Source organism: Macroventuria anomochaeta (genome assembly GCF_010093625.1).
Source record: "Macroventuria anomochaeta strain CBS 525.71 unplaced genomic scaffold BU25scaffold_13, whole genome shotgun sequence".
In the NCBI taxonomy this organism is placed as follows: domain Eukaryota; kingdom Fungi; phylum Ascomycota; class Dothideomycetes; order Pleosporales; family Didymellaceae; genus Macroventuria; species Macroventuria anomochaeta.
Window position 1 is genome coordinate 435,627 of NW_022985374.1, and position 22,965 is coordinate 458,591.

Below are 22,965 nucleotides of genomic sequence, written 5' to 3' on the forward strand. Positions count from 1 at the left end.
GTACCCACACCTGTCAGTCTGAAGCGCATCACTTCTCCAGCCGTTGGTGAAACAATTGTATTTGCACACATCCTATCGGAATCTCCCCCACCCGTATAGGAACTCACACATACAAACCCACCACCGCGTGAGGCCTGTGAATCGTAAGTAAAGATAGCGGATGGGGTATCCCCATTTAGCAGCTCTCAACGCTCAACCCGATTTACACCTAACTTGCACAATCTTCTCAACCCAAGAACCATTATCTCCGAGCCGCTATGATCGCCACTGTCAGGGATCGTAGCCCAAAGAAACCTGAAACACGCCCGTAGCGCAGACGAGGGTGCGAACAGCGGACGCTCCCTCTCCGAGCCTCCAACCCTGCCCGCAACCCTGCACTGCCTCGGTGCGCTCGCCGAGGGCCCGAAGCAGACGCGATACCACATGACGAGGCTGCTGCATGCGTAAGAGACTAGCTGCTTTTGAGGGCCTTGCCTGGATGCGAGGGCAGGATAAGGCTCTGGAATGAAGTAGTGTGTGAAACGCAGGAACGTGTGCTAAGCTTTCGGTTGACGTGGCAAGCTTTTTGAAAAAGGTGGAGAGCCGCGTGCTTAACGCGCAGTGAGCTGCGTACTGCGTGGAAGGGTCTAAGCCTCGAGGTTTACGAAGGCATCACGAAGTTGAGGACGTGCAGTGTAGAACAGGATGTGGACTAGACTTTTGAATTGATTGAACGTTGGAAATGCAGATGTTGACTCTGTACTGGGTATGCGCTAAATCGTCAGACCTTGTAACTCCTGACAAAAAACACTAAATGCTGAAATGCTGCAAAAGATCCCAGAGTGTCGAAGGCCTCCTGGATGTGTACATGTGTACACCGTGCTCTAGTGCTATATCATGACCTGTGGTCGATTGCCGTTTTTTAACCCTCAAAGTTGTCTAGCCAGTGCTTAACGACAATCCTGCCCTCATCGAAGGACTTCCGATCCATACGCACAATGATGGCGGCGTGCGAGTGGCGGTGGTTGTGGATATAGACCGGAAACTTCTTGATGCCGACGTTGTCGAGAGCCTCGATCATCTTGAATTGATCCTGTCTCAACGCAAGAGCCGGGAACTCGAGAACAGATCCTGACTTCGACTCTTGGGTGGCTTCTACATCGGCGACTGGGTTCTTACGTTCGAACCTGGGGGACGTGGGCTGGGTTGGTGAGGCCATCTCCTCGCTGTCGCTGCCCAGATACTCTTGCTCATGGGCGTTGTTGACGTTCTCGAACATGTCTTCTACCTCCTTGCGAGCGGCATTGAGCATGAGGGGAACACGGTATCGGTCTGCTTCAATGCCAGCTCCTCCCGACTTGTGCAGGCGGATACGCTGCTGGCTGCGGAAGGACTGGATCACAGAGTTGCAGAGGAAGAGCGTAGTACCGATTGGAATAAAGACAACAAGGAAGGCGAGGAGAGGAACGCGGCCGAACACTGTTCGCGTGGAGGCAGTCAAGCGATGGACGAGGGCTGGTGTAGGCTCTTGCTCCTTTGGCGAAACTGGATTCTCGCCGTCAACAATGACATCGTCATAGCCCGGGAGATAGTTAATCTTGACCTCGTCTGGCTTGATGAACGGGTCTGTCTGGGAGATACCGGCAGTGTAGTAGGTCACCGTGCGGTCGTTGACGACGTTCGCATATAGGCTACGGTGCTTGAACTGTGCCAGGGCCTTGATGAAGATAGCGTCAGAGTCCGCCAATACTGCCAGAATAGGTCGGCCGGTGTCTCGGAACTGGTCGATAGCAAAGAGCTGCCTGCCACTGGCGGAAAGCGTCCTGGCTCCCAGTACGTTCCATACGTGGCTGGTGTATCCTCGTAGCGGCGTTCGGACACCAAGATGTGGTGTAGCGAATGTGGTGAAGTTCTGCAGATCCATCAGCCATGTTCGATCTTTGTCGCTCTCCTTAGGATACGTACCACTGGTTCGATCTGCTCAAAGACGCCCTTGTGGTAGAGCAGCCCGATCGCGTATCTTGCCACAAGGCCTCCCAGCGAATATCCAGTGATGCTGAATTTCTTGACGTCGTGGCCATCCTTCTTTAGTTCCTCAAGTCTTGCTTCGACCTCGTTTGCAACGCGCTCGCCGCCAAGCTCGATGCCATCGTAGGTGAAGCTACCGGAATTACTCTTGGGTACAAGAACGTCGAGATCCAGATATCGCTCGCGAATGCTGGTGGTGAGATACTTCAGGTGATCGGGGTTGCCCCAGAGCCTGGGGGTTGTCAGCGTGGAGTCCTATCCGGAATAAGGTGGGAGGCGAGAGTCGCCTCATGACGTTTACCATACCCATGAACTAGAACGACGAGGTGAGTGACTTTGCGTGAAGTGTCAGTTGGGGTCGAAGTAGCCATCGTCATAAGATGTGAGGTTTGGCAGGTTGGTGTCTCAGGCAGGAAGGGGTGAGGTGGTTATTGTAGCTATCGCGCTCCCATATCTCGTCGGGAAGGCGGTTTTCTCGGACACCCGCTCGGAATGCAGTCGCGACTAGACTTGGCGTTGCACTAGACAAAAGCCACAGGTGAAAGTGATAGGGATATATACGGCGTACATGGTTCCTCCGAAAAACCGAGAAGTGCTGACAGGCGTTTTGCAATCGACTGTGTGCACCAAGTTTGAAGATGTCCGAGACGGACCAAAACGTCATGATCGGAACGAGGCAAGTCGAGCCGTGTTGGTGCGCGCGTGCCCGCGTACCCTGCAGCTTGGCGATCTAGCGTTTGGTCTGTAGCTTGCGCCACAGCTCACTCTCACCTTCAGCTAAGTTCGCGCACCTCAAAGTGGGTCAGGTAGCTTTCAAGCTCTATCACTACCGTTAAAACCTTGTGGTAGGAGTGAGTCTTGTGATAGTGGTAAGTGAGCGCATGTAAGGGTGTTTGCTCTTTCCACCTCCAGACCTGACCTTTGCAAGCGCTGCTGCTCGACGCTTTCCTGTTGAAGCTCCCATCTTCGAAGTACCAGTTTTCTTACACATCACACCGTTCCTTCACGCGACCTACTCACATGGTATGTCTTAGCCGTGAAATAGTCTGTTGTTTTGTTTACTCACCACGTCTATCGTTCAGCACTAGAGAAGTGATCAACAATGTGGCCATCAGTACCCGCTTTCAGAAGCTTCGGCAACATAACATGTCCTGCGGGTACCAAATGCGAGCTCCCTCACTGCATATTCAGCCATGATGCTATCAAAGCGCATAGCACGCCATGCACCTCAGCGGCCAGCCACGCAATAGATAGTGAGCCAGCTGCGAAGCGTCAGAAGCTCGACGATAGCACGAAGGAAGGTACCTTGAGCACGGTGCCGGATGTACCAGTTGCACCAAGATCCGTCTTTACTGGATTGACCCCAGGCAAGGACAAGGCGATTGTCGCAAACAAGGGAGCAAGTACCGTCACTACAGCATCACCAAAACCGACAAACAATGGGAGGGATACCGATACTCTGCCACAGTCCGTAACACGGCCAGTGTCACCGCCTCCCAAGGCGTCCCTGGCACAAGCTGCCCCCAAGCCCACGGGTCCAGTAGCGTTGATGCCACGCAAACTCCTGAAAGAGCCAGCCATCTTTACGAGACGACTAACACTCTTGAAAATGCTACACAGCTTCATGAAGCCATTGAACGACAAGATTGCGAGAGCCGTGAAGGCCGAGATCAAGGCATTGCACATGGACTCGAACCAGCTCAACAAGCTAGCGGTGGACGAAGAAGAGCAAATTGCCAGAACCAACCCCGCGGTCTACGAGAATGTACTGAAGCAACGACTTTTCAAGCTCAAGAAAATGACACCAGAAGAGTGGGTCAAGGAGAGGTTCGAGGCACTGGCGAAAGAGCGTGGACTACCTCCCAAAAAGCCACCACCAAAGAAGGTCGATACGGGTTTGACACCGAGGGAAGAAGTCATGTTTCTCTCGAATCTTATCTGTTCACAAGACGGCTTAGATGCACATGGTTATGTCACAAAGCTTCCAACGACAGAACAACTAGATGAAGCCAGGCTGGCACAGGCTTCAGCAGACTTTTGGGAAGTTTGCGATCGTTGCAACACCCGTTTCCAAGTCTTCCCAGAGCGCAGGGGGGAAGACGGCGCACTTACCACTGGGGGCCCATGCACCCATCACTGGGGCAGGCGCGTATATCCTAAGAGATCAAAGAATTCTGGGCCAGAACCAACTACATTTTCCTGCTGCAATGAGCCTGTAGGGTCGCCAGGGTGCACAACGTACGACACACATGTCTACAAGATTGCAGACCCAAAGCGTCTCTTCCTGGTCATGCCGTTTATCGAGACGCCGGTAAATGACGACGCACCATCAGACATTGCAGTGTGCTTCGACTGCGAGATGGGCTACACCACCCATGGTCTCGAACTCATGCGACTTACAGCCATCTCATGGCCGACACACCAACCCCTAGTTGATGTTCTGGTGCGTCCGATCGGACATCTTCTCGATGTGAATACTCGATTCTCCGGTATCACAACAGAACAGTTCCTCAACGCAAAACCATACGATTCAGCGGATCCCAAGCCTAGACGGAACGATATCCGCATCGTAGAGTCACCTTACGTGGCGCGAGATTTGTTCCTTGCTCACGTCACAACCACAACGCCCATTCTCGGCCACGCCCTCGAGAACGACCTCAACACTCTCAGAATCATCCATCCCAATATCATCGACACAGTGCTGCTCTTTCCGCATAAACGAGGGCTGCCTCTACGCCACGGCTTACGCGCTCTTGCAAAAGACAAACTCGACCTCGACATACAGCAAGGCGGAGCGGCTGGACACGACAGCTTCGAGGACGCGAAGACGACCGGCGAGTTGATTCGTTTCAAGGTGGCAGAAAGATGGAAACAACTGAAGCACGATGGCTGGGAGATCCGTGATCATGGCGTCTATCCACCGATGCCGCCTGGTACACCGCCTCCACAGGCGTCTTCTGCGCCATCGATGATGCCACCGGCTCCGATGGAAATGCTAGAAGGCAAGCCCGCTGAGAAGCGGAAACTAGAAGAGTAACAAGATTGGGCAGCGGATGGCCATGAGCCACCAGCGAAGAAGCAAGCTTAGGCCTTGCAAGCTTCTCCAAAACACACACAGCGAACTAGTTCAATTAAATTCGTTTGGACACTCTCTACTCGTGGCGCAATCTAGCATATAAACGTGTAGCGTAGTATGCCTAAACATGGATATCTTCTGCCTCTCCGAGGCTATTCGAACGCATTCACATGCTCGACATCATCACGCCCCGGCGTCCCTTGTGCGTCGCGTCGTCTCTCCACTGACAGCCTCGCGGCCAGGCCTCACCCATCATCTGCTTGGTCCATGGCAACAAGCTAAGCTGTCGTGTGTGTGTTCTCCAGTATTCTCCGCTCTTCGCATCCCAACATCCAGCCCTCGAGTCAAACTCCTCTTCCTACTCTTCACCCCCTCTCCTCAACCCCCTCAACCACCAACCCCTGCACGCCGTCCAAACTCTCCCCAGCCGGCTCATACACCACATCAACATCCAAATCCTTCATGACCCCAACCACCACACCCATGCTCTCGAAGAACCCATTCACCGCTACGCGCAGCATGCGGTTTGTCGTCGCAGCGTAGTTGACGACGAGGATATTCTGCTCTTTGTCGCCGGCGAGGCTGAAGGAGCGGCGTACGAGCGGCGAGAGTTCGGCGTCGACGGAGAGTGCGCGTGAGGCGGTTGAGGCGTAGTGGTGCGAGGGGAAGGGGATGTTGAGTTGTCTGGGGGTGTTAGTGGATTCGAATGAAGGGGGAGGATAAGAAGTACAGTGTGCAGGGAAACTCAGCGGCGTCCCATGTCTGTGCGTTGGCCATAACGTCGTATGTGCGCTTCATGTGTCAATGCAGCCTGGCAGTGTTCCTAAAGTCGCGCGTGAAAACGTTATCGATAGATGAGATTCAGAAGTGCGAGGCTGCCCCGCTACAGACCCCACATTTGCATAACCCCTGGCGCGAGAAGCTATGGCCACACTTCGAGCGCGGGGCTACGATGATATCGTCATCGATCATCATAGCACCAGGAGAGGCCTGGTGCCTTACCGTTACGCGACGTGCGAACGCATCATGGCTGTTACCTCGGATGTTCCTTCCTGTAATTGCATTCTCATTAACCATTCACCTTGATTCCTCCACACCTCACATCCCAATTGACCATTTCCACAATCCAATCTCGAACCCAACCCCGAACAACTATCTACACATAATGCTTCGCACCTTCGCATCCAGGTCCTCGCGGACACTATGCGTTGTCAGCGTTCGACCGTTCTCCCAGTCCGCTGTCCAGCGCGTCGAGGGATACCCTAACAATGCTTCTACGAACTCGAAGACCAAGACCGATATGCTGCCCGATGATGAGCACAGCGTGAACAAGGCAAAGAAGGGCGATAAGAATGATGTCCAGACGAGCAATCTGGCGGATGGCCTCGAGTGAGTCGACATCCTCTACCATACATATCCTACACGGCCCAGTTGCCTGGTTCTTTGTGGTGCGGCTGTGTCCTCGCGAAAGCTCACACGACGATGGGTATGTAATGTTGAGGAATCGAGGCTGACGAGAATATAGTAGCGCAAAGGAAGGCTCTGGCGGCCATGCAACCGAGGGCAGGGACTCTTCTGGCGGCAAGGAGAGGGCGAAGAAGGAGTTCCCTGAGGCACCGGACCCAGCGATCGGTATGCAGGATGAGAGGGGCGGTCGTGGTGGGCGGTGAAGAAAGGGAGGCAAGGAAAGATGGAGATGGAGGGGGTTGGTGTACAATATCGAAACTTGAAACGAATAAGAACATGATGCGCCATTGGGGGTGGACACCCATGTGCGTGACGATCGTCAGATGTACGCTTGCACGTTGGCTCTCGTAGGTACTTCCCCGAGTATAAAGTCTCGTCTCCAACGTCTCTGCTCTTTATTTCCCCATCTTTTTTCTCCAGCCTTCGAAAACACCATTGGATCCGAGATATGTGCCGTTGCTTCCAGCTTCAAAACACGATACTACCCGTGCATGTCTGTTCCCGCGCGCCAAAAGCACTCCGGGGGGACTATATGGTTCCACCTTGGCTATTTACCCCTAACTTATTTCTGCCCTCTTCTTTCGACATTTCCTTCGTTGTCAGATTTCAAAATGGCCAGTGACCAGGGCAACGTCTAGCTTCAGGATTGGAGGATGTTACCTTGGTGAGCGCATATGCGCCTGCCGCCCCACTCCAAAAGCACAAACGAACGTCTCCATGCCTGCGCTTTTGCAGAAAGAAAGGTCACGTGAAGGCATGTGTGTTGCCAACACGTCTCAAATGACAATTGAAATAATATTGGACCGCGTCCATTTTCTCCAAAAGAGCAGTTGCTTTCCATCATGGCGCCGGCTCGTTCTCACCAGCATATAAAGGTCGCTTTACAACATCTCTTCGTTACTCACTCTTGCCTCACGATACCTGACTACCATCACCAAAAGCATGACGCCAGCTGTCAATGTCTGTTGTCTTCGCCGACGTAAAAGTGATGGTCGACACCTCCATGTCTGTCGCCCACACTGAAGCGCTAAGAGCAAAGGACCTGAAATTTTGAGCTAGAGGTCTTCACCAGACTGAATCATGCAACCACACTACCAGGGCCCTTGAGCCTTGTGATGTATACCCACTGTCAACAGACCCACAGAGAGGGGACTGATCTGCCTCATATGCGTCTTTCCAGAAGTCGGCCATCTCTGCCACATGTCTGAAGAAGTGGAAGTATAAAAGCATATATTGTATCCTACCGACTCTTGCCCTCGCCAGCTTAGTTCTTCTCTGCTCATTCAAATACAAACACAAGTCTGCCACGTGCAATATTTCTGCCTTCAAAATGACTTTTGGAAGCGAGCATGGCTGCCGTTCTCAAAACTCACTGCCAATCCGAACATGTTTCTCTTCCCTCCGCCTTACGGAGGTCATATCCTCAACGTCCAATTCAACCAAGCGTTGATCAAAGCTGCAAAGGAAATCATGCTTTTCATGGCTTTCTTCTCTCACTAGTCTTCTCTTCGCTGTTATAAAGATGTCAACAAAGACAAGGCATAAGCAATTCTTGCGCCTCCCAAACTCTCTCTCGGTCACCCTATGACTTTGCCCCTTTCAATAGCGTAGATCAAGCTACAATGCCCAGTTCCTGCCCTGCTCTGGCTCCGTTCTACCTCTAGAAAACCAGTCTGCTCGAAATTTGACACATTATCTAAATAAAGCATATGACGATCTATGTGTGTAGAGGCCTGCCTGGGCAATCCAAAAGCCCCTCGTTGCACCTGCCATGCAGAGACGGTTGTGCGTGTGCAATACAGACTCCCTGTCAGTGCTCTACTCTTCTTGGATGAACCTTTCCTCTGCTGAATTCAAATCGAGACATCTTACGATGCATGGAGTGGAAGCTGCGTCTTGTCCGAAAGATGATTGGGAGAGATCGATGGACCTCTCAAGTTCAGCGGTTGCCGACGTATAAAGTCATTTTGCACAGAGGAAGCTGTGCACCATCCTCCACTCTTTCTCCTAGATCAATTCACCCTTTATAACCGACGTACGAAGTGGGGGTGGCGTGCTTCCAGAACAGTAGAGCCGAGTCCCTATGTTGGTTGCCACGAAAAGCCACGAAGTTCGTTTCCATGGCTAGACTGTTTGCATTTCAACAGACAGATACTCGCCTGCGCCTGAAAACACAACACAACACAACATACAACTTAGTCCGGCAAACGTTGGTCGAGTTCAAAGGCTCACTCTCTCCCATCACCCTTCCTACAATGTTTTCTCTTCTCTGCTATCAAAAAGCGGATAAAGCCTTTGTATTAGCAGATCATGTGCCTCCTCCAAAGTCTACTCCGTGCAGACGCGTGGCTGTTGCCCGTCAAATGCAAAAACCAAGAAAGCAGTGTTCGGTGCCAGCTCTGCGCAATAAAATCCATCGTCAACATCCGCATGGATGGAGTGCTTCCAAATGCGATATAAGTCGTTCTGTCAGCGCGTTTCTCCTTGGAACACGCATCTCCTCGGTTGAACACTCAAGAACGGTAGCTCAGAAGATGATGTGTCTGCTGTGTCCTCTTCCAAAAGTATCTGACTGAGTGCCGGTGTTCTGTTTCCAAGATTTCGGTGCACTTCCGCACATCGCTGATTCACCAGCCTTACCTTCAACGTCGCAGGACGTACAAGTTGTTGAGGTGGAAATTTATACGTTCGACATCTAAATCTACGCTGACCAACGCTCATGAGAGGAGCTGCGGCTTCGGCATATAACGTCCTCGATCTCGCGGAGTAATCGGTATCTCTCTTCTCTTCCTCGAACCAAAAATTAACTACAGGTATGGTATGGGGTGTGAATCGCACCCCGCCAAAAGGCAAAGTAGAAGGCGACCGTGACTGCTGCTCTCAAAGTTCGTGAAGACGTCATCGATGGCGGTGTGTTTGTTTGTCTTCGTTAGCGGTTTGTCTGAATAGTCTTGTTGAGTTCCTACTAAGTTTGGGATGATCTGGAGAGGGAATTTGAATCATGAAAACATCGATTGATCCTAAGCGATACCCTACCCAGAAGAGGTATCTACCCTACTTTTGCCCAAACTCCATGGCTCGTAAATAGATCATTCGAATTCAAAAACGGCCAGCACCACCGTGATGTGCTGTGGCCTGGTTGCATGTATAGAAAATCAGAAGTCGGTATTACGTCGTGCACCATGCGATCCCACCTCCTCTCATGACGCGACTAGGCTTCGACACAGAGCGCTCTGTGTGATCAGGATTCATGTCGCGCTCAGAATGGTTGAGATGGTTGAGATGGTGGATGGTTTTGGTGATTGTTCCGTAGACGTCTACAGTAACAGTCAAACGCTCGGGAAGACTGCGTTTCTGTTAGCCTGCCTGTAAGCACGGTTTTGTGTGCTTATAACTCTGTCTTGCTGGCTGTGAAGTCCCACAGCATCTTGACAAGCGAGTCGGGCAGGGTGTACAGATCGACGTGGAACTCTCCGTCTGCATTCACGTTAGCACACTCGTTCCCAAAAAAACCTTTTCTAATCCTATCCAGGGTGTACATACTCTCGACGTCGTTCTTGGTGTACGTCTCACTTGTCTTGTTGTCGTGCACCATGGTGACAACGTGCAGCAGGTCGTCCTCGCTCAGCTTCTGCAGCCCGTCGGCCAGCTTTTCCATGTCGATGGCCTTGTCGCGCCGAGCCTTCTTCTTGGAGGCGTCTTTGCCGCGGACGCCGTTTGCGTCGGCAGAGCCGGAGTCTTGCAGGAGAGCGAGAAGCTCGGGCTTGGGGTTGCGGAAGGTCTGCGTCAGGTTGTTAGCAAGCACAGGTAGTTGACAGGCGAGAGGTATATAAGGGTGCGTGGGGCGGGAGAGGGGTACGTACGACTTGGTGCTTGGCCTCATACCGCTCAGACTGGAAGTTGAGGTCATGGCTGAGTGTGTGTTCGCCGCCCTTGTGTGCTGCTGTGAGGACGATGCTCATGTCGAACTCTCCCCATCCCTGCTCATCGATGCGGAATGGCGGCTTCTTGAATGCTACACGGCTATCAACATGCGCTCTTTCTCTGCGTACTCGCGGCGCACTTACTCTGCTTGTTCTTGTCGAACGATGGGTGCAGATTGTAGACGGCCTTCTCGTAGACGGTGGGCATGACCTCGTTGCCTTGGTCGTCCAGCAGCCAGATCTCGATGCTCCATGATCGCATAGGGAACCCTTCGACTGGAGATGGGCCATCGCTGTGGTTGATAGATTAGTAGCTGCTTCGTGTCTAATGCACGAAGGTCGTCGGTGCGGGGGAGGACGTGAGCGCAGTGGTTGCGCGTGCTGAACATACATGGGCTTTTGGTGGGTGATGATCTTGACCCAGCGCTTGACCTGCAGAAAATTAGCATTCGTATAATTACACACAAAGCTGGCGCGCATACGTCAGGCATGTTGGCGGTGTTGCAGAGTGCGGCGATTCAAAAGGTGGTGGTCTGGAGGTTGCGCGACTTCAGGCGCGTTGTGAGAGCGGAGGTCGAGGTTCGGTTGGTGCAAGTGGCTGGTCGCGTCCCACGGTTTGGCGGAGCGGGACAAGTGGGCGGAGGTCAGCTACAGCTCCCGCTTGGCGCGACAAATCAAGCTTGTCTGCAGGCGTGGAACCTACTGCGGCAGAGTACAGATCTGGACGAGAGAGGCGAGCCTAAGATATCTCGGTCAACGTCGAGATTATGAGGCAGGTACGCAAAAGAGGGGGCTCCAACACATGCCAACCGGCTTGTCTTTCTCTCCGCCTTCGTCGACGTCACTGTGCACTGTTTCACTTCTTCGAAAGAAAGGATTGGGGGAATGCCGTAGACTCAGAGCCAGGCCAATTTAGTACTATCTAGTATGTGCAGGGTTAAGAGCTTCTATCGCCGTGATATGATACCACCCCAAAATGTCATCGCTTCGTGCATGCATGCTTCATTCCTCCATTCTCGTCCCAGTCACTTCAACATCCACCCTGCTTTACTCCGACGACTTGTTGAACAGAGCCTCGTTCTCCTGCTGGGCCTTGATGAAAGCCTCCTTGAAGAGGTTGGCGTCTGGGAATTGTTGTTAGCATAGCATTTAGTCAGAACATGCAGCTGAACTTACTCTCGCTGTTACCGAAGCGGATAGCCAGAGTCTGAGCCTCGGGCTCGCCCTCACTGACATCGGCAGCGGCGTTCCAGACCCAACTACGGTCGCTGCCAACGTTGGGCGACAGCTTCATGTCGGGCACAACTGTACACTACTCAGTATTTATCCCACACCCAGATCGCGATGTTTCATACCGTAGTGGTTGGCGCAGACCTTGAGGGTCTTGTCTCGTCGCATAACCAGGCGGGTCTTGCCGTTCTCCTTGTGCTTCAGTAACCTGACGTCGCCGGTACCCCTCTCCTTCCACTCTCGCGACTCGCGGTCGAACTTGAACAGCTTAGCGCGCATCTTGAAGACTTGCTCTTCGAGCTCCTCGTTGGTCTTTGTGTCGACCTTCTCGGTAAGGTGGACGACGGGGGCGAACTCGACATCGGGCTCCTGGTTCTCGGGGTCCTCCTCCTGCAATGTGTTAGAGTTGTCACGAGATGTGAAACACCACAGCACGTACACCACCAGCCTGTGCCTTGGAAGAGCCAGAGGGCTCGTCAGCATCATCAGCCTCTTCCTTCTTCTCCTTCTTGGGGCCACCGCCGAACATGGAGAAAACATTGTCCTTGACGGCAGCTGCGGCCGAAGAGGCAGCTTCTGTGGCCTTCTCAGTGATGGGCTTGTCGTCGCTGGAGGCAGTTGCGGGCTTCTCCTCCTTGTCGGCGGCCTTGTCGGTGGTAACCTTCGCGGTCTCGTCCTTAACAAGAGTTGCGCCGGGGTTGGCGACCTGCTCAGCAGCGGGGTCGGGCTTAGCGACGTCAGACATGGTGTGTGTGTTGACGGGAGATTCTGTGTGAGGTTCGTGTAGGGTGAAGGGTCACTGTAACAAGGAAGAATAAGTTACAGAGTGTGTGTTTGGGTGTTGTCGTTAGCCTAGTCTACGAATTTGTGGGAGGCGGCAATGGAGGGGCAGGCACTTAGCTTGCATGGTCAATGCGCAGGCAGGGTCGCAAACTCAGCCCTGAAGAACGTGGGAGCATGTACATCCACCATGTCACTTGGCAAGCAAAGACTCGGCGAAAGAGGTATACCATTAGAGATCTACTAGATACGGACTTGACCATGACTTGCCCTTGACAAAATAAAACGAAGAAAGACGCCGCCAATATCGCCCCGCACCTGGTATCTGAAGAAATCCAACAAGTCAACGCCACATTTATCGTCACCGCTGTAGCAACCGGTACTTCGATGATGCATGCCGTCCTCCAATCCCATGCTGTAAACAGAACGCCAGTACCACCTAATGGGAACACCACCGAGGCCAAATCCAGCATCTTCACCACCCTCTGGCCGGATGTCGTTCAACCCTCCCTCCGCTACTGAGCGTGTGATTGAGACTCAGAGCAGGCCCGACTAGGCTGCTCATTGGACAGCTTCAATAACCTCCCAACGACTGTCTCTGCATTGCACCGTACTCGCAAAGCATTCACCCTGGCCTTCCACATGGTTTCTGACAACCGAACTGGAGCAGTGGCCTTCCTCAATCCCATCCAGGTGGCCTCGGGAACATGCTTAATGAACTCTGCACCGGAATCCAATCCGTCTTTCGTACTACGGTAGGCCGCTTGTTCCAGCTGGCGACCCTCCTCTATCCACTGACTAACCATGGGACCAGCGATGTCTTTGACCTTCGCTTGGAGCTGCTCCATGGCCAAGACAGAGATGTCTGTGAAGAGTGACTGAGCGTCAATGATCTTATTCGTGGTCGTTCCCAGCATCTGGTCGAACCAAGTCTTGTTGTGACCCAGATTCACCTCAAATGATTGACGTAGCAGAGGCTTGGAGTAGCTTGCAATGCTGACGTTGAATATGCCGAAGGGATACTCGTCTTTGAGATCCACGAAGTACTCGCCGGTGATGGTTCTGACGTAGCGGACAGGGATCAAGGTGGTGTTGCGGAAGACTTGGATTTGGAGCTGCGGCTTCTTCCTCGAGCTGGCCAAGCCCTTTGACGGAGTAAGAATGAACTGCTTCTCACCAGCGGTCTGAATATCGAAACCGTTGAGCTTCTCATCTTTTTTATTCTTCTTCTCTTGCTTTGGCTTAGGCTGTTCAGCCTGCGGGTGAACGACAGTCAGGCCCTTCGGTACAGACAGAGAAAAGGAAGACGGGGAAGGAACAGAAGCAATGCTCGAAGAGCTGGCTGCCGCCGGTGTGATCAGTGGACTCGATACTGGAACGACAGAAAGCGTTGACGGGTCAGCCGCAATATCCGTGGACTTCTGCTGCACAAGTGGCATATACACTGGACTGAGGACGAACGCCGAGAGCATTGCCGTCAATGCAATGGAGAGAAGCAAGACCTTGGTGGTAGCTGGTGCTCCTGTTCGCAATTGCTTGCCAATACCGCGTATGGTGTCAGCCATGGCGGAGAGGCGTGTCTTGGGGGCAACTTCGACGACCGACGGCACCAAATGCGGACTGATCAGTGCCAAGTGACGATTGACCTGGAACGGCTCCAGCTCACAGAAGGTGAATGCGTCCAGAGGAAGCACCTCAAGTAGCTCAAAATCAGCATTGTCGTCGTTACGACCTTCGAGACAAGCAGCCAAGCTCCGCATATCGTACGTATGAGCGCCAGCACCGTATGGTTTAATTTCTGAAAGTTCGATCATGGGAATTTGGTGCTGACGAAGAGCGGTACGAAGCGGGTCGTATGTCTGCGTGTCAGTGGCAGATTCACGCTTCTGTGTATGGCAGAAAATCACAAGATCAAATCGTGGAGCTTTCCGACCGTCGATCCTGAGGCGCATCCCATCGTCCATGCGAACCAGTATGTTAGGGAGAGTCGCATCAGGATTGTGGATCTCGAAGTGAGCGCAGCGGTGAGCATGGATGACCGGCCCAAGAGGCTCCATCTGGCCTCGGACCATTACTGACCTTGTGTTGCTGGGCGATGCGGCCAGTGCCGCGTGGACGTGGACTGTGATACTGTCCTGCACCCATTTCTCGGGCAGCCCAACATAAAGTATCTTATACGATTCTGGCGTGGGAATGTACCGAGGAGAAAGGGCCGCCTTGACAACCACCCGTACTTGTGTCTGACCGTAACTCTCTAACACTGGGGGCAGCCCTTCAGTCTGGGTTGGGAAGGCCTTGATGACCGTAGTGCCCAGAGAAGCTTCGGCGTTCTCCGCGGGCTCTTCGTCAAGCTGTAGCATGCTTGACCCTCCGCTGCCGTCCATATGGTCCGGCACCATCGTCAGCATACTATCTTCACCGTCTGTTGCTAACGGTGTTTCGAGATCGTTGTCTGTGGCTGCGGCGTGCATTGATTGAATGCTTCGGTCGAGCGCTCGATCGTCGTTCTCGAAATCATCGTCGTCACTGAAAGCCGAGACATCGTCAGGCGTGGGAGCGTCCGAGGTCGATGCAATGGACTCAGTGTGAGCTTCGTCGTCGGAAGTCTCGATCAGGCTGTCAGTAAGGATCTCATAGGTAGTGTCGTCAAGAGAGCTGCCGGGCTGCTCCGGCAGTCGACGCGTAGTCGACTTCATCATTAGTGTATCGAGATCAAGGCTAGTAAGTGAACGATCTGCTTGTACCGGCGGATACCGAAGCTCTGGTGTTGCCTTGGGATTACTTGAAGGCATGTCAGCTGGAAGTACCAAAGGGAGTGTATGTGAGAGACATCAAAGGTTCATGGAGGGGTTAAGAAGGTACGAGGAGGCCGCTCGGGTGAATGTAGCGGAAGCTGCCTAACGACTAGCGGGCCAGGCGCGTGAAACGGGTGCCTTGCTGGGGATGATGCAAGCGGGGAAGCTCAGACATGCGGCGTACCTTGTTGAAACACTGCGGAAGACAAACAGCTGGTGAGTCTTGGTCAGTCAATAATTGCAGTCAAGTTGTTGATCAAGTTGAGGGGTTGAGTGCGTCTGCAATGTACAAAGGCGTCAAGTCGTGAGGCAAGTGAGCACCTGGCTTACCATGGTCAATGGTGGGGCGTGACCAATCAGAAGCCAGAACCCCCGCGTTTCCCCTACCTTATCGGTATCGTGCAACAACGTGATCAGCTAGCTCCACAAGCAAACCGCATGTGAAGTGAAATGCTCAGAGAGAAGATAGCAACGCTTGATTGATTGTAATATGATGGCTCACACTCGTAAGTCTAAATCGAAGCCTTGCAGGTTTACATCGCGCGACTGTGTATATGTACAGTGGACGTGAAGCCCGTCCGGCAACGCCCTGGATCGTCACAGCTGCTCCCATATGGCTCAGCCAAGATGCGTCATGAACACCACCGCGCCGCGCAGAAAGCTGAAGTCAATACTGGCGCCTCCCAAAATGCTCGCCTGAATGTAATGCAGAACAACAGTAAACAGCAATCATCAAGGTCCAGGTGATGCCCAGCCTCCAGCAACCTCCACCCACTCTGCAAGACAAGATCCTTCTTTGCCTTCTACATCAACGATGTCAGTATCGCATCTACAGCGACAGCCGACACCGTTCTCCTTCGGTGGATCTGGATGAGCCCAGTAGTCGTCTTCTTCCTTGCGTGCCTTCTCATCCAGAGTGGTCTCTTCGAGATAGGGGATTCGTGGGAGTTGTCGTGCAGGCGCATTCGCAGGACAATGCTGGATCGTGGTGTGTCGGTAGCCGAAATCGCGGAAGTAATGGACATCTTGAGGACCAAGGAGGATGCCCGCAGCGAGCGAGTGGATCGGTGCATCACCCCACTACAGCGTGTCAGCCATGTACATTGGTTCGAAGAAGTACACTTACTCGTTCCATCCAGAAGCCACCGCTGCGATCCATCATCTCGAAGAAGTCATTGTACTCCTTGCTCCGGTACCAAGCCAGGTTGACGATCTCAAAGTTACTCCAGAAGTGGCACATGTTATAGTTTTCACCCTCCATGTTCTCTGGATCGATCTCAGGGAGCGCTCCAGTGCCTGGTTCCGACCTCAAGATCTCTTGAGGTAGAGGCTTTTTGTACTTCGGATCGTCTTTTGGCAGCTTATCTTTGGGCTCTTCCTTTGGTTTTTCGACGAACATCTCCCACATGCCTTGAGATGTAATGTTGTTCATCCTCTTAAATGCTGACGCGTAGCGCCAGATGTTTGGGACTGTTTCCCGCAGCTCCTTCACGGCGATGGTGAAGCCGTATGTCTTCTTGTTCCGTATCATGTGTATGAATGGATCGTACGTAATATCGCAGAAGTAGGTGATCTCTGGTTCCAGTCGCCAATACCATTCATACTTCTGTAGTAGCTCGTGCTTGTAAAACTGGCTGTGACATATTAGCATACTCGTAGGCCCCAACGTTAGTTACCAGCTTCGCGTACCCTGAGTAGAATCGACACATGTGATGATAGCTCTCCATGCCACCATACATGATAGCGCGATCGCCCTGCTTAGCAATGCCCTCTTTGACGACCGCAGGATCAGCCCAGTCTGGGAAACCCCAGTGCTCAGGCGCAATCTTGCCCCACTCCACTGTCGACTTTGTGTGATTGCCGACGGTCTCTTTGAAGGTCGTGTTGAAGTCGCCATCATTCAGGAAGACATATGGGTAGTTGAACCACCTGTTGAAATGCCTTTCGAACGACTTGATCGACTGTATGACGCCGTTGAGCTCTTTATTTCTCGCCAGGACCACGATTGCTGCATTTGCGCGGGGACCGTTCGTCTGGGGTTCGAGACAGCCTACTGCGAAGGGCTTGTCGTACTTCTCACTGATTTTCCTGCAAGCTGTCAGTCGTCTGTCCCAGAGCACCCCAGCAAGCCGCGGGCAGCATACCGTATCGAAGGAGGAACGCCACCTCCAGGCATGTTCATGATGCCCTGTGAGTCTGGCGACCTCACAAAGAGGACCAGTATCAAGACTATGACGAGACATGGAAACAGCAGGACCAGACCGAGTGGTAATGAGACGGCCGAGTTGCCCTTCAGACGTATGCGCCGGCGAAAGAAGGCTAATCGTGGAGAAACTTTTTCTGCCTGTCGTGATAGGTCGTCGAGCTTGTCCAGGCTGTCTTTCGAAGACGGTAGCCTCCTCGGGAGATCTTGTATGAAGCCCATAGTTGCGCTCTAGCACCTCGTGTTGAGCAAACCTTCTATGTCCTGCCAGCGGCAGCGGCCCGCTCGTTCAACCCCAATGGCAGACCGTTTCTCGTGTTCGGCAGTGCAGGCGACAGATAGGGGCCTGGACAAGATATGCTATCGACGGCGAGTGTACGAGCAACGTGGTCAACGCAGGAGCTGTGCGCAGGTAACGAGCGGCCGGAGGTTACTCCAAAAGGATGCGTGAAACGTTTGTATACGGTCCGATAAGAGCGCGGTGGCCGTGTGGTTGTGATGTTGGATTTGGGAAATGAAACTGAAAAGCCTGTGATAGACGCGCGATTGCGTATGTCTCGCGACGATTCATGTGGGGACCCTACTAGTAGGGAAGAAGTTGGCGGATGGCCAGTTGCGCACATGCACGGAAGTCGCAGCCCTGCAGTCACCGCCAAGCAAGCAACTGCTGCCGTCACATCCATTCACCAACGGTGCAAACATCTTGAGGATAGAGTACGAAGTGCGTGACAATTGACTTCTGGGTCCACAGCTCGTATACCCGGAGATAAACTCGCCAAGAGCAAGGAGCCGCACGACACATCTCCCGAGCCTTGGAAAGATCGACAGGCGTCCAGCCTCAGCCTTGTGCTACTCTGCGGCTACATACAGCCTCAGTCTAACATATCCTCAACGACCCACGTCCATTCTGATCTGTAGTCCTCATACACTGGCCAAGATGAGTTTCAAAGCCAAGGACCTGCATTTTGGTAAGCAGTCTGATACCACCTCGAGACGTCCACTCACAATTCTAGATAACTCACAGCCTGCATTTCTGCAAAGGCTACGAGGTCAAATGCAAGGGGAAGACTCGGCGCGTCATGAACGTCCGATTCCCAGGAACAAGAGGATGAAACAGGACGATGAAGACGACGCCCCTACCTATGTCCTGGAGGACACCAACCAGTCTATGACCAAGGAAGAGTACGAAGCTTTCGTCACCAAGAAGGACTCCAATGAGGACGGCAAGACCGAGCAAGAAGATGTTACTAGAATGTCGACCAAAGATGCCGAAACGAAGTCCAAGGACAGGATTACAGAAATTGGAGCCAACGCCAAGAAACGGAAAGCTGCAAAGATCATCAGTGACGAGCAGCAAGACGACAAGGACCAGTCCAAGAATGGGGAGAAAGCGAATGTGAAGACTGTCAAGAAGCCCAAGAAGAAGGCGAAAGTTGTCAAGCTCACGTTTGGTGACGAAGAGGAAGGATGAAGCTCATCAACTCTACTACTTCGGCCTTGTAACACAGAAACACTGTGCCATTCTCTGCATACGTGCAGTCATTACAACGCTTCAACCGAGTCAGCAATCCAGAATCTCCACTTGGGTTTCGAACTGCTCCAAATCGAACGAATGCTCCAATGCGCGCTGCCAGCTGCATGATGAGACGCTGCTCGAGGATCTCAACAGAGATGTTGCAAAGACCCATGTTCCCGCAGACCTTCTTCCTGGACGCACTCACAAAGAGTCTGGGACGCTGCCAATACCAGTTCAGTACCAACCGCTCGCTAAGTTGGATGAAAGCCAGTCACCACTGGCAACTACGATCAGCCCATTTTGTACCATGGCAGGCTGGTTGTGTTATTATACTAAGATTTGTATTCCAACCCAAACTAATCAAGACTGCGATAAACCTATGGCCAACTCCAAGATCCAATGTCATACTATGACTACTGACGCCGCACGTTCCGCCCTCACGCAAATGGGTGCTTCCACGCGAGGAGAGTGCCTCGGAATGATCGGACGCACGTTCGGAACTTAGCGCACTTCTTAGCGCGCCTGCAAGTCCATGTAGATGAAACACAAGACCTCCGCACTGTACCATACTCTTACACCATGACCAAGTTCTCTCTCGACGTAAGAGACGCCCTTTCGCAGCCTGGTGCAGTTCTGACATTCGTTTCAGGACCTCGACAGGCACATTGAGAACCTCCGCACGCAATTGCAATTCTTGAACGAAGGCCTCGATGCGACAGACCACAATGCGCCCGACTGGTTGGCTACCGATCTGCTGTCGCTGCGCAACAAGTCAGGCAGGCTGCAGGACGACATGAAACGATTCCGGGACCAGCTTGAGAGCGAGGGCCTGGTGACTAAAAAGGTACGCTCGACTGTGCTGCGCATTGGTGCACAAAAAGGCTCACAGACACAGGCTAAGAATGCAAACAAGCGGCTCAGCATAGAGGGCGTACAGCTGCCAGACCCTCCGGAGCCCTCAACGAAGAAGGCCAGGCTGAGTATACCGGGCCCAGCAGAATCGACCGAAGTTCGTCCTGCCGACGAGGATCCTACACCGCAGACGAATCCAGCACAGGTCGGATCGACATATGTCGTACAACACATTGATGTCACAGAGGAGGTCAACAGGAGACTACAGGAGAGTCGACTGCGCCGATTGATGGAGACACCGAGCACCGCGCAAAAGAGGAAACGTGATGATGATGAAGACACACGCATGGAAAGCGGTACGGAAACAGAAGTGACACCGCGGACTGGTTACGATGGTAACGACGATGATCCTACGCCGACGAAACGTCTGAGGACTAGCGGTACCTTTGAGCGAGTCGGCAAGAGAACGTTAGACGGAAACGAGGGTCAAAATGGGACAGGGAACAGCTACAAGAGGCGAAAGTACTCGTGGAAATCGAGTTGAGAGCTCAGAAATAGTTCGCCATGATTAAATGATTGGATAACTGAATGCATTAACAAATTCACATGCGATAGTGTTGTGCGACAATAGCATTCGTACTGCTCAATTTCTCCATGCTTTTAAAACGGCAGGATTTGCCGAATGCGCTTCATCGCATCATTGAACTTTTGCGGAGCTTCACACACCTCCGCATCACCATAACTCAACCACAACACTTTTGAATTGCGCTGTACATCTCTTCGCCCTCTCTCACACCACACAAAAAAATCCAAAGACTCAAATCGCATGCGCACACCTCTATAACCGCCCACCACGCTCTCACACCCCCAACCCCAACCATGGCGCAGCCGCAACCCCCAATCCTGACGCCGGAGCAGCGCCTCGCACAAGAAAACGCCCAACGCAACACACGCGTAATTCGCAACGTCGCAATCGGCGGCGTAATCCTGTGCCCGATAATCATGCTCATGCCGCCGCGAAAACTCGACCTGTACACCTTTTCTCTCGGTTTGGGTTTCTACCTCTCCGCCGACCACCTGTGCGAGTCATACTATGGAAGGGGTTTGGTGACGCAGTTGAGCCCCTTCCGGGCTGTTGGGGAATTGCCGACGGAGAAGGCAAGGGAGATGCAGAGGGTGTTGAGGGAGAAGAGGGAGGAGGAACGGAGGAAGTTGGGGAAAGGCCCTGAGGAGGAGGGTCTGTTGAAGAAGATTTGGATGGGTGGGGAGACGGAGGGGTGGAAAGATAGAAGGTTGGAGGAGGAGAAGAAGGCGCTTGAGGAGGGAAAGAGTTATACGGATATGATCTTCGAACAGATTTGGGATGTGTGGAACTGGGATAAGAAGGATAAGAATGGAGATGGGAAGAAGAAGGAGTAGGTGCGGGAGGCTGGGGTGAAGAGATATGATCTGTATATTATGGACGTTGTATGATAGGGACGGGGAAGGGCAGGGGCAGCAAGGGCTCCATGGTGGAGTACGGTGGGCGCAACCTTGGAGTTACATCATTGGCGATTACAGTATCTTGCTCACGGGTCGCAATTCGCCATTACACCATCTCTCTCGTGGTCGGCGGCCACCTTTCATCTCCACCTGTCTAACTACGCTATTCTTGGCTCCTGTCTCAGTTTCTCAAGCGCCAGAGTGGCCAATGCCCCCCTCCACAGCCTTATGGGCACCGAGCAGTACTACTTCCTGCCTCTCTGGTACACTGACGTTTGTCTCCAGGTATGAGAGCCAACCCAAAGCTAAGGCCACCTCAGTATCGAGCACTCATGCTCCGCTCGCCGAACGGTCATGAACTCAGCACACAATAGGCCACGTGCTTCAGCTCGGTGTTTGCTCTCCATGCACGTTCATGCGCGACTACCCGCTGCTTCGCTGGCCCCATCGCCATCTTCTCGTCCATGCAAACTCTCTCATCTCTGTCTGTCTCAACTATAACCAGTGATAATATATCTGATCGTTCGTACTCCTACTTTCGTCTTCCGTGTAACAACATTTCGGCGTCCTTCCGAACTCAGGTCAATCGAATATCACGCGATATCACATAGCCTGTCGATCTCGTGTTCACACATAACGTCTCAGCCAAGTGCGGCGGTCGCTGACTTGTCGGCCATGGATCAAGAGGGCTCCACGCCAGCTCAACTAGATCAACTCTTCGATATTGCTGGCAACGATCAAGTTGTCTACCACCAGAACAACAACAAAGCACCAGGGGGCCTTGATCACAAGTCTGATATCCCATTTTACTACAGACCACCGGAGTCCGCAACCCCTTCGCCAGCTCCAACGCCTAACTTTTCTGACTACAACTTCGGTCAGCAATCCAGTGGATATCCTACCCCGGGCCCCAACACCGCCCACTCATACCCCATTGAACAGCAACAATGCTTCCATCCTAACCAAGCTGTTCCCCTGGAATTTCGCCAGCGCCCTCAGCCTGTCCGCTCGCCCACAACCACTTTGTTCCTCCAACCTTCTCAACCACCGCCTGGGTACGCGCGCCGTCGCTCCTTCGGCCAAGGCGATGGCGATCACATCGCTGCAATCAACGTCCAAGTCCCAAACCCGACATTTATGCGTATGCAAGCTCCACGCTCCCGTTCCGCTATACCAAGCAAACATTCGCACAAGCGTCGCGCCGGCCGGCATAGTGGAAGCACAGGCCAAGAGTCCACCAGCAGAGGTAGTCATACACGAGGCAATGTCCCTACCAGCGTGCCATACTACGTCAACGGCATGGTGCCTACACATATAGGAACCCCTTTATCACCCGATAGATATGCTGGAGGGCATGCTGGGAGTGAGGTGGTGATCCGACACATGGTGGGGCCGGTGCAGATGGAGCGCAGCCAGAAGGTTATTGAGATTGGAGCGCTGGCGGTGAGGACTTCGCTGGATACGGCGTTGATGAAGAAGCTGGAAGACGTGGAGCGGTACCTCAAGGATGGAGATGGAGATCGTGAGGAGGCACTAAAAGGTTGGAAGACTATCAGGGAAGTACTAATGAGGAGAGTGAGCGTAGTCAACGTCAACAATGGAAGGCTAGTACTCGTCATGCCGAGATCTTGGGA

General features: G+C 52.9%; 12 protein-coding genes across 12 annotated transcripts; 6 read left to right on the forward strand and 6 right to left on the reverse strand.

Moving 5' to 3' along the window:
- Positions 1 to 473: 473 nt before the first annotated feature.
- BU25DRAFT_410030 (lipase/serine esteras-like protein) lies at positions 474 to 2,617 on the reverse strand. Its single transcript, XM_033706187.1, has 3 exons — positions 2,314 to 2,617; positions 1,945 to 2,239; positions 474 to 1,891 (listed from the first exon to the last, which is right to left on the reverse strand). Exons 1-3 carry the CDS (start codon positions 2,376 to 2,378, stop codon positions 902 to 904), a joined length of 1,350 nt encoding a protein of 449 aa, XP_033562655.1. The 5' UTR covers positions 2,379 to 2,617; the 3' UTR covers positions 474 to 901.
- A 176-nt stretch (positions 2,618 to 2,793) lies between these two features.
- BU25DRAFT_36738 (uncharacterized protein) lies at positions 2,794 to 5,127 on the forward strand. Its single transcript, XM_033703869.1, has 3 exons — positions 2,794 to 2,880; positions 2,936 to 3,030; positions 3,090 to 5,127. The coding sequence occupies exon 3, from the start codon at positions 3,110 to 3,112 to the stop codon at positions 5,042 to 5,044; it is 1,935 nt and encodes a 644-aa protein (XP_033562656.1). The 5' UTR covers positions 2,794 to 2,880; positions 2,936 to 3,030; positions 3,090 to 3,109; the 3' UTR covers positions 5,045 to 5,127.
- A 345-nt stretch (positions 5,128 to 5,472) lies between these two features.
- Positions 5,473 to 5,860, reverse strand: BU25DRAFT_307486 (Pcc1-domain-containing protein; the record flags this gene model as incomplete). The annotated part of the gene is made up of 2 exons (XM_033702082.1): positions 5,473 to 5,767; positions 5,814 to 5,860. Coding segments are annotated over 2 exons (342 nt in total), but the record flags the coding sequence as incomplete, so codon positions are not given.
- Positions 5,861 to 6,071: 211 nt separating this feature from the next.
- BU25DRAFT_410034 (uncharacterized protein) lies at positions 6,072 to 6,921 on the forward strand. The gene is made up of 2 exons (XM_033706188.1): positions 6,072 to 6,472; positions 6,609 to 6,921. Exons 1-2 carry the CDS (start codon positions 6,249 to 6,251, stop codon positions 6,751 to 6,753), a joined length of 369 nt encoding a protein of 122 aa, XP_033562658.1. The 5' UTR covers positions 6,072 to 6,248; the 3' UTR covers positions 6,754 to 6,921.
- Positions 6,922 to 9,566: 2,645 nt separating this feature from the next.
- Positions 9,567 to 11,157, reverse strand: BU25DRAFT_447936 (transcription initiation factor TFIID subunit 14). The gene is made up of 6 exons (XM_033709566.1): positions 10,956 to 11,157; positions 10,865 to 10,905; positions 10,618 to 10,766; positions 10,414 to 10,565; positions 10,094 to 10,331; positions 9,567 to 10,027 (listed from the first exon to the last, which is right to left on the reverse strand). Exons 1-6 carry the CDS (start codon positions 10,962 to 10,964, stop codon positions 9,939 to 9,941), a joined length of 678 nt encoding a protein of 225 aa, XP_033562659.1. The 5' UTR covers positions 10,965 to 11,157; the 3' UTR covers positions 9,567 to 9,938.
- A 196-nt stretch (positions 11,158 to 11,353) lies between these two features.
- On the reverse strand, positions 11,354 to 12,550 carry BU25DRAFT_410036 (uncharacterized protein). Its single transcript, XM_033706189.1, has 4 exons — positions 12,143 to 12,550; positions 11,829 to 12,093; positions 11,650 to 11,778; positions 11,354 to 11,597 (listed from the first exon to the last, which is right to left on the reverse strand). Exons 1-4 carry the CDS (start codon positions 12,446 to 12,448, stop codon positions 11,521 to 11,523), a joined length of 777 nt encoding a protein of 258 aa, XP_033562660.1. The 5' UTR covers positions 12,449 to 12,550; the 3' UTR covers positions 11,354 to 11,520.
- A 147-nt stretch (positions 12,551 to 12,697) lies between these two features.
- BU25DRAFT_410037 (uncharacterized protein) lies at positions 12,698 to 15,324 on the reverse strand. The gene has a single exon (XM_033706190.1). It carries the CDS (start codon positions 15,273 to 15,275, stop codon positions 12,999 to 13,001), a length of 2,277 nt encoding a protein of 758 aa, XP_033562661.1. The 5' UTR covers positions 15,276 to 15,324; the 3' UTR covers positions 12,698 to 12,998.
- Positions 15,325 to 15,756: 432 nt separating this feature from the next.
- BU25DRAFT_366244 (glycosyltransferase family 15 protein) lies at positions 15,757 to 18,203 on the reverse strand. The gene is made up of 4 exons (XM_033703840.1): positions 17,423 to 18,203; positions 16,968 to 17,366; positions 16,405 to 16,912; positions 15,757 to 16,358 (listed from the first exon to the last, which is right to left on the reverse strand). The coding sequence occupies exons 1-4, from the start codon at positions 17,701 to 17,703 to the stop codon at positions 16,011 to 16,013; spliced, it is 1,536 nt and encodes a 511-aa protein (XP_033562662.1). The 5' UTR covers positions 17,704 to 18,203; the 3' UTR covers positions 15,757 to 16,010.
- Positions 18,204 to 18,291: 88 nt separating this feature from the next.
- On the forward strand, positions 18,292 to 19,264 carry BU25DRAFT_36789 (uncharacterized protein). The gene is made up of 2 exons (XM_033703882.1): positions 18,292 to 18,449; positions 18,495 to 19,264. The coding sequence occupies exons 1-2, from the start codon at positions 18,419 to 18,421 to the stop codon at positions 18,950 to 18,952; spliced, it is 489 nt and encodes a 162-aa protein (XP_033562663.1). The 5' UTR covers positions 18,292 to 18,418; the 3' UTR covers positions 18,953 to 19,264.
- Positions 19,265 to 19,576: 312 nt separating this feature from the next.
- BU25DRAFT_457787 (uncharacterized protein) lies at positions 19,577 to 20,393 on the forward strand (the record flags this gene model as incomplete). The annotated part of the gene is made up of 3 exons (XM_033710136.1): positions 19,577 to 19,597; positions 19,647 to 19,841; positions 19,893 to 20,393. 3 exons carry the CDS (start codon positions 19,577 to 19,579, stop codon positions 20,391 to 20,393), a joined length of 717 nt encoding a protein of 238 aa, XP_033562664.1.
- Positions 20,394 to 20,566: 173 nt separating this feature from the next.
- On the forward strand, positions 20,567 to 21,476 carry BU25DRAFT_36799 (uncharacterized protein). The gene has a single exon (XM_033703883.1). The coding sequence runs from the start codon at positions 20,729 to 20,731 to the stop codon at positions 21,266 to 21,268; it is 540 nt and encodes a 179-aa protein (XP_033562665.1). The 5' UTR covers positions 20,567 to 20,728; the 3' UTR covers positions 21,269 to 21,476.
- A 521-nt stretch (positions 21,477 to 21,997) lies between these two features.
- BU25DRAFT_311410 (uncharacterized protein) lies at positions 21,998 to 22,909 on the forward strand (the record flags this gene model as incomplete). The annotated part of the gene is made up of 1 exon (XM_033702137.1): positions 21,998 to 22,909. A coding segment is annotated over one exon (912 nt), but the record flags the coding sequence as incomplete, so codon positions are not given.
- Positions 22,910 to 22,965: the final 56 nt, after the last annotated feature.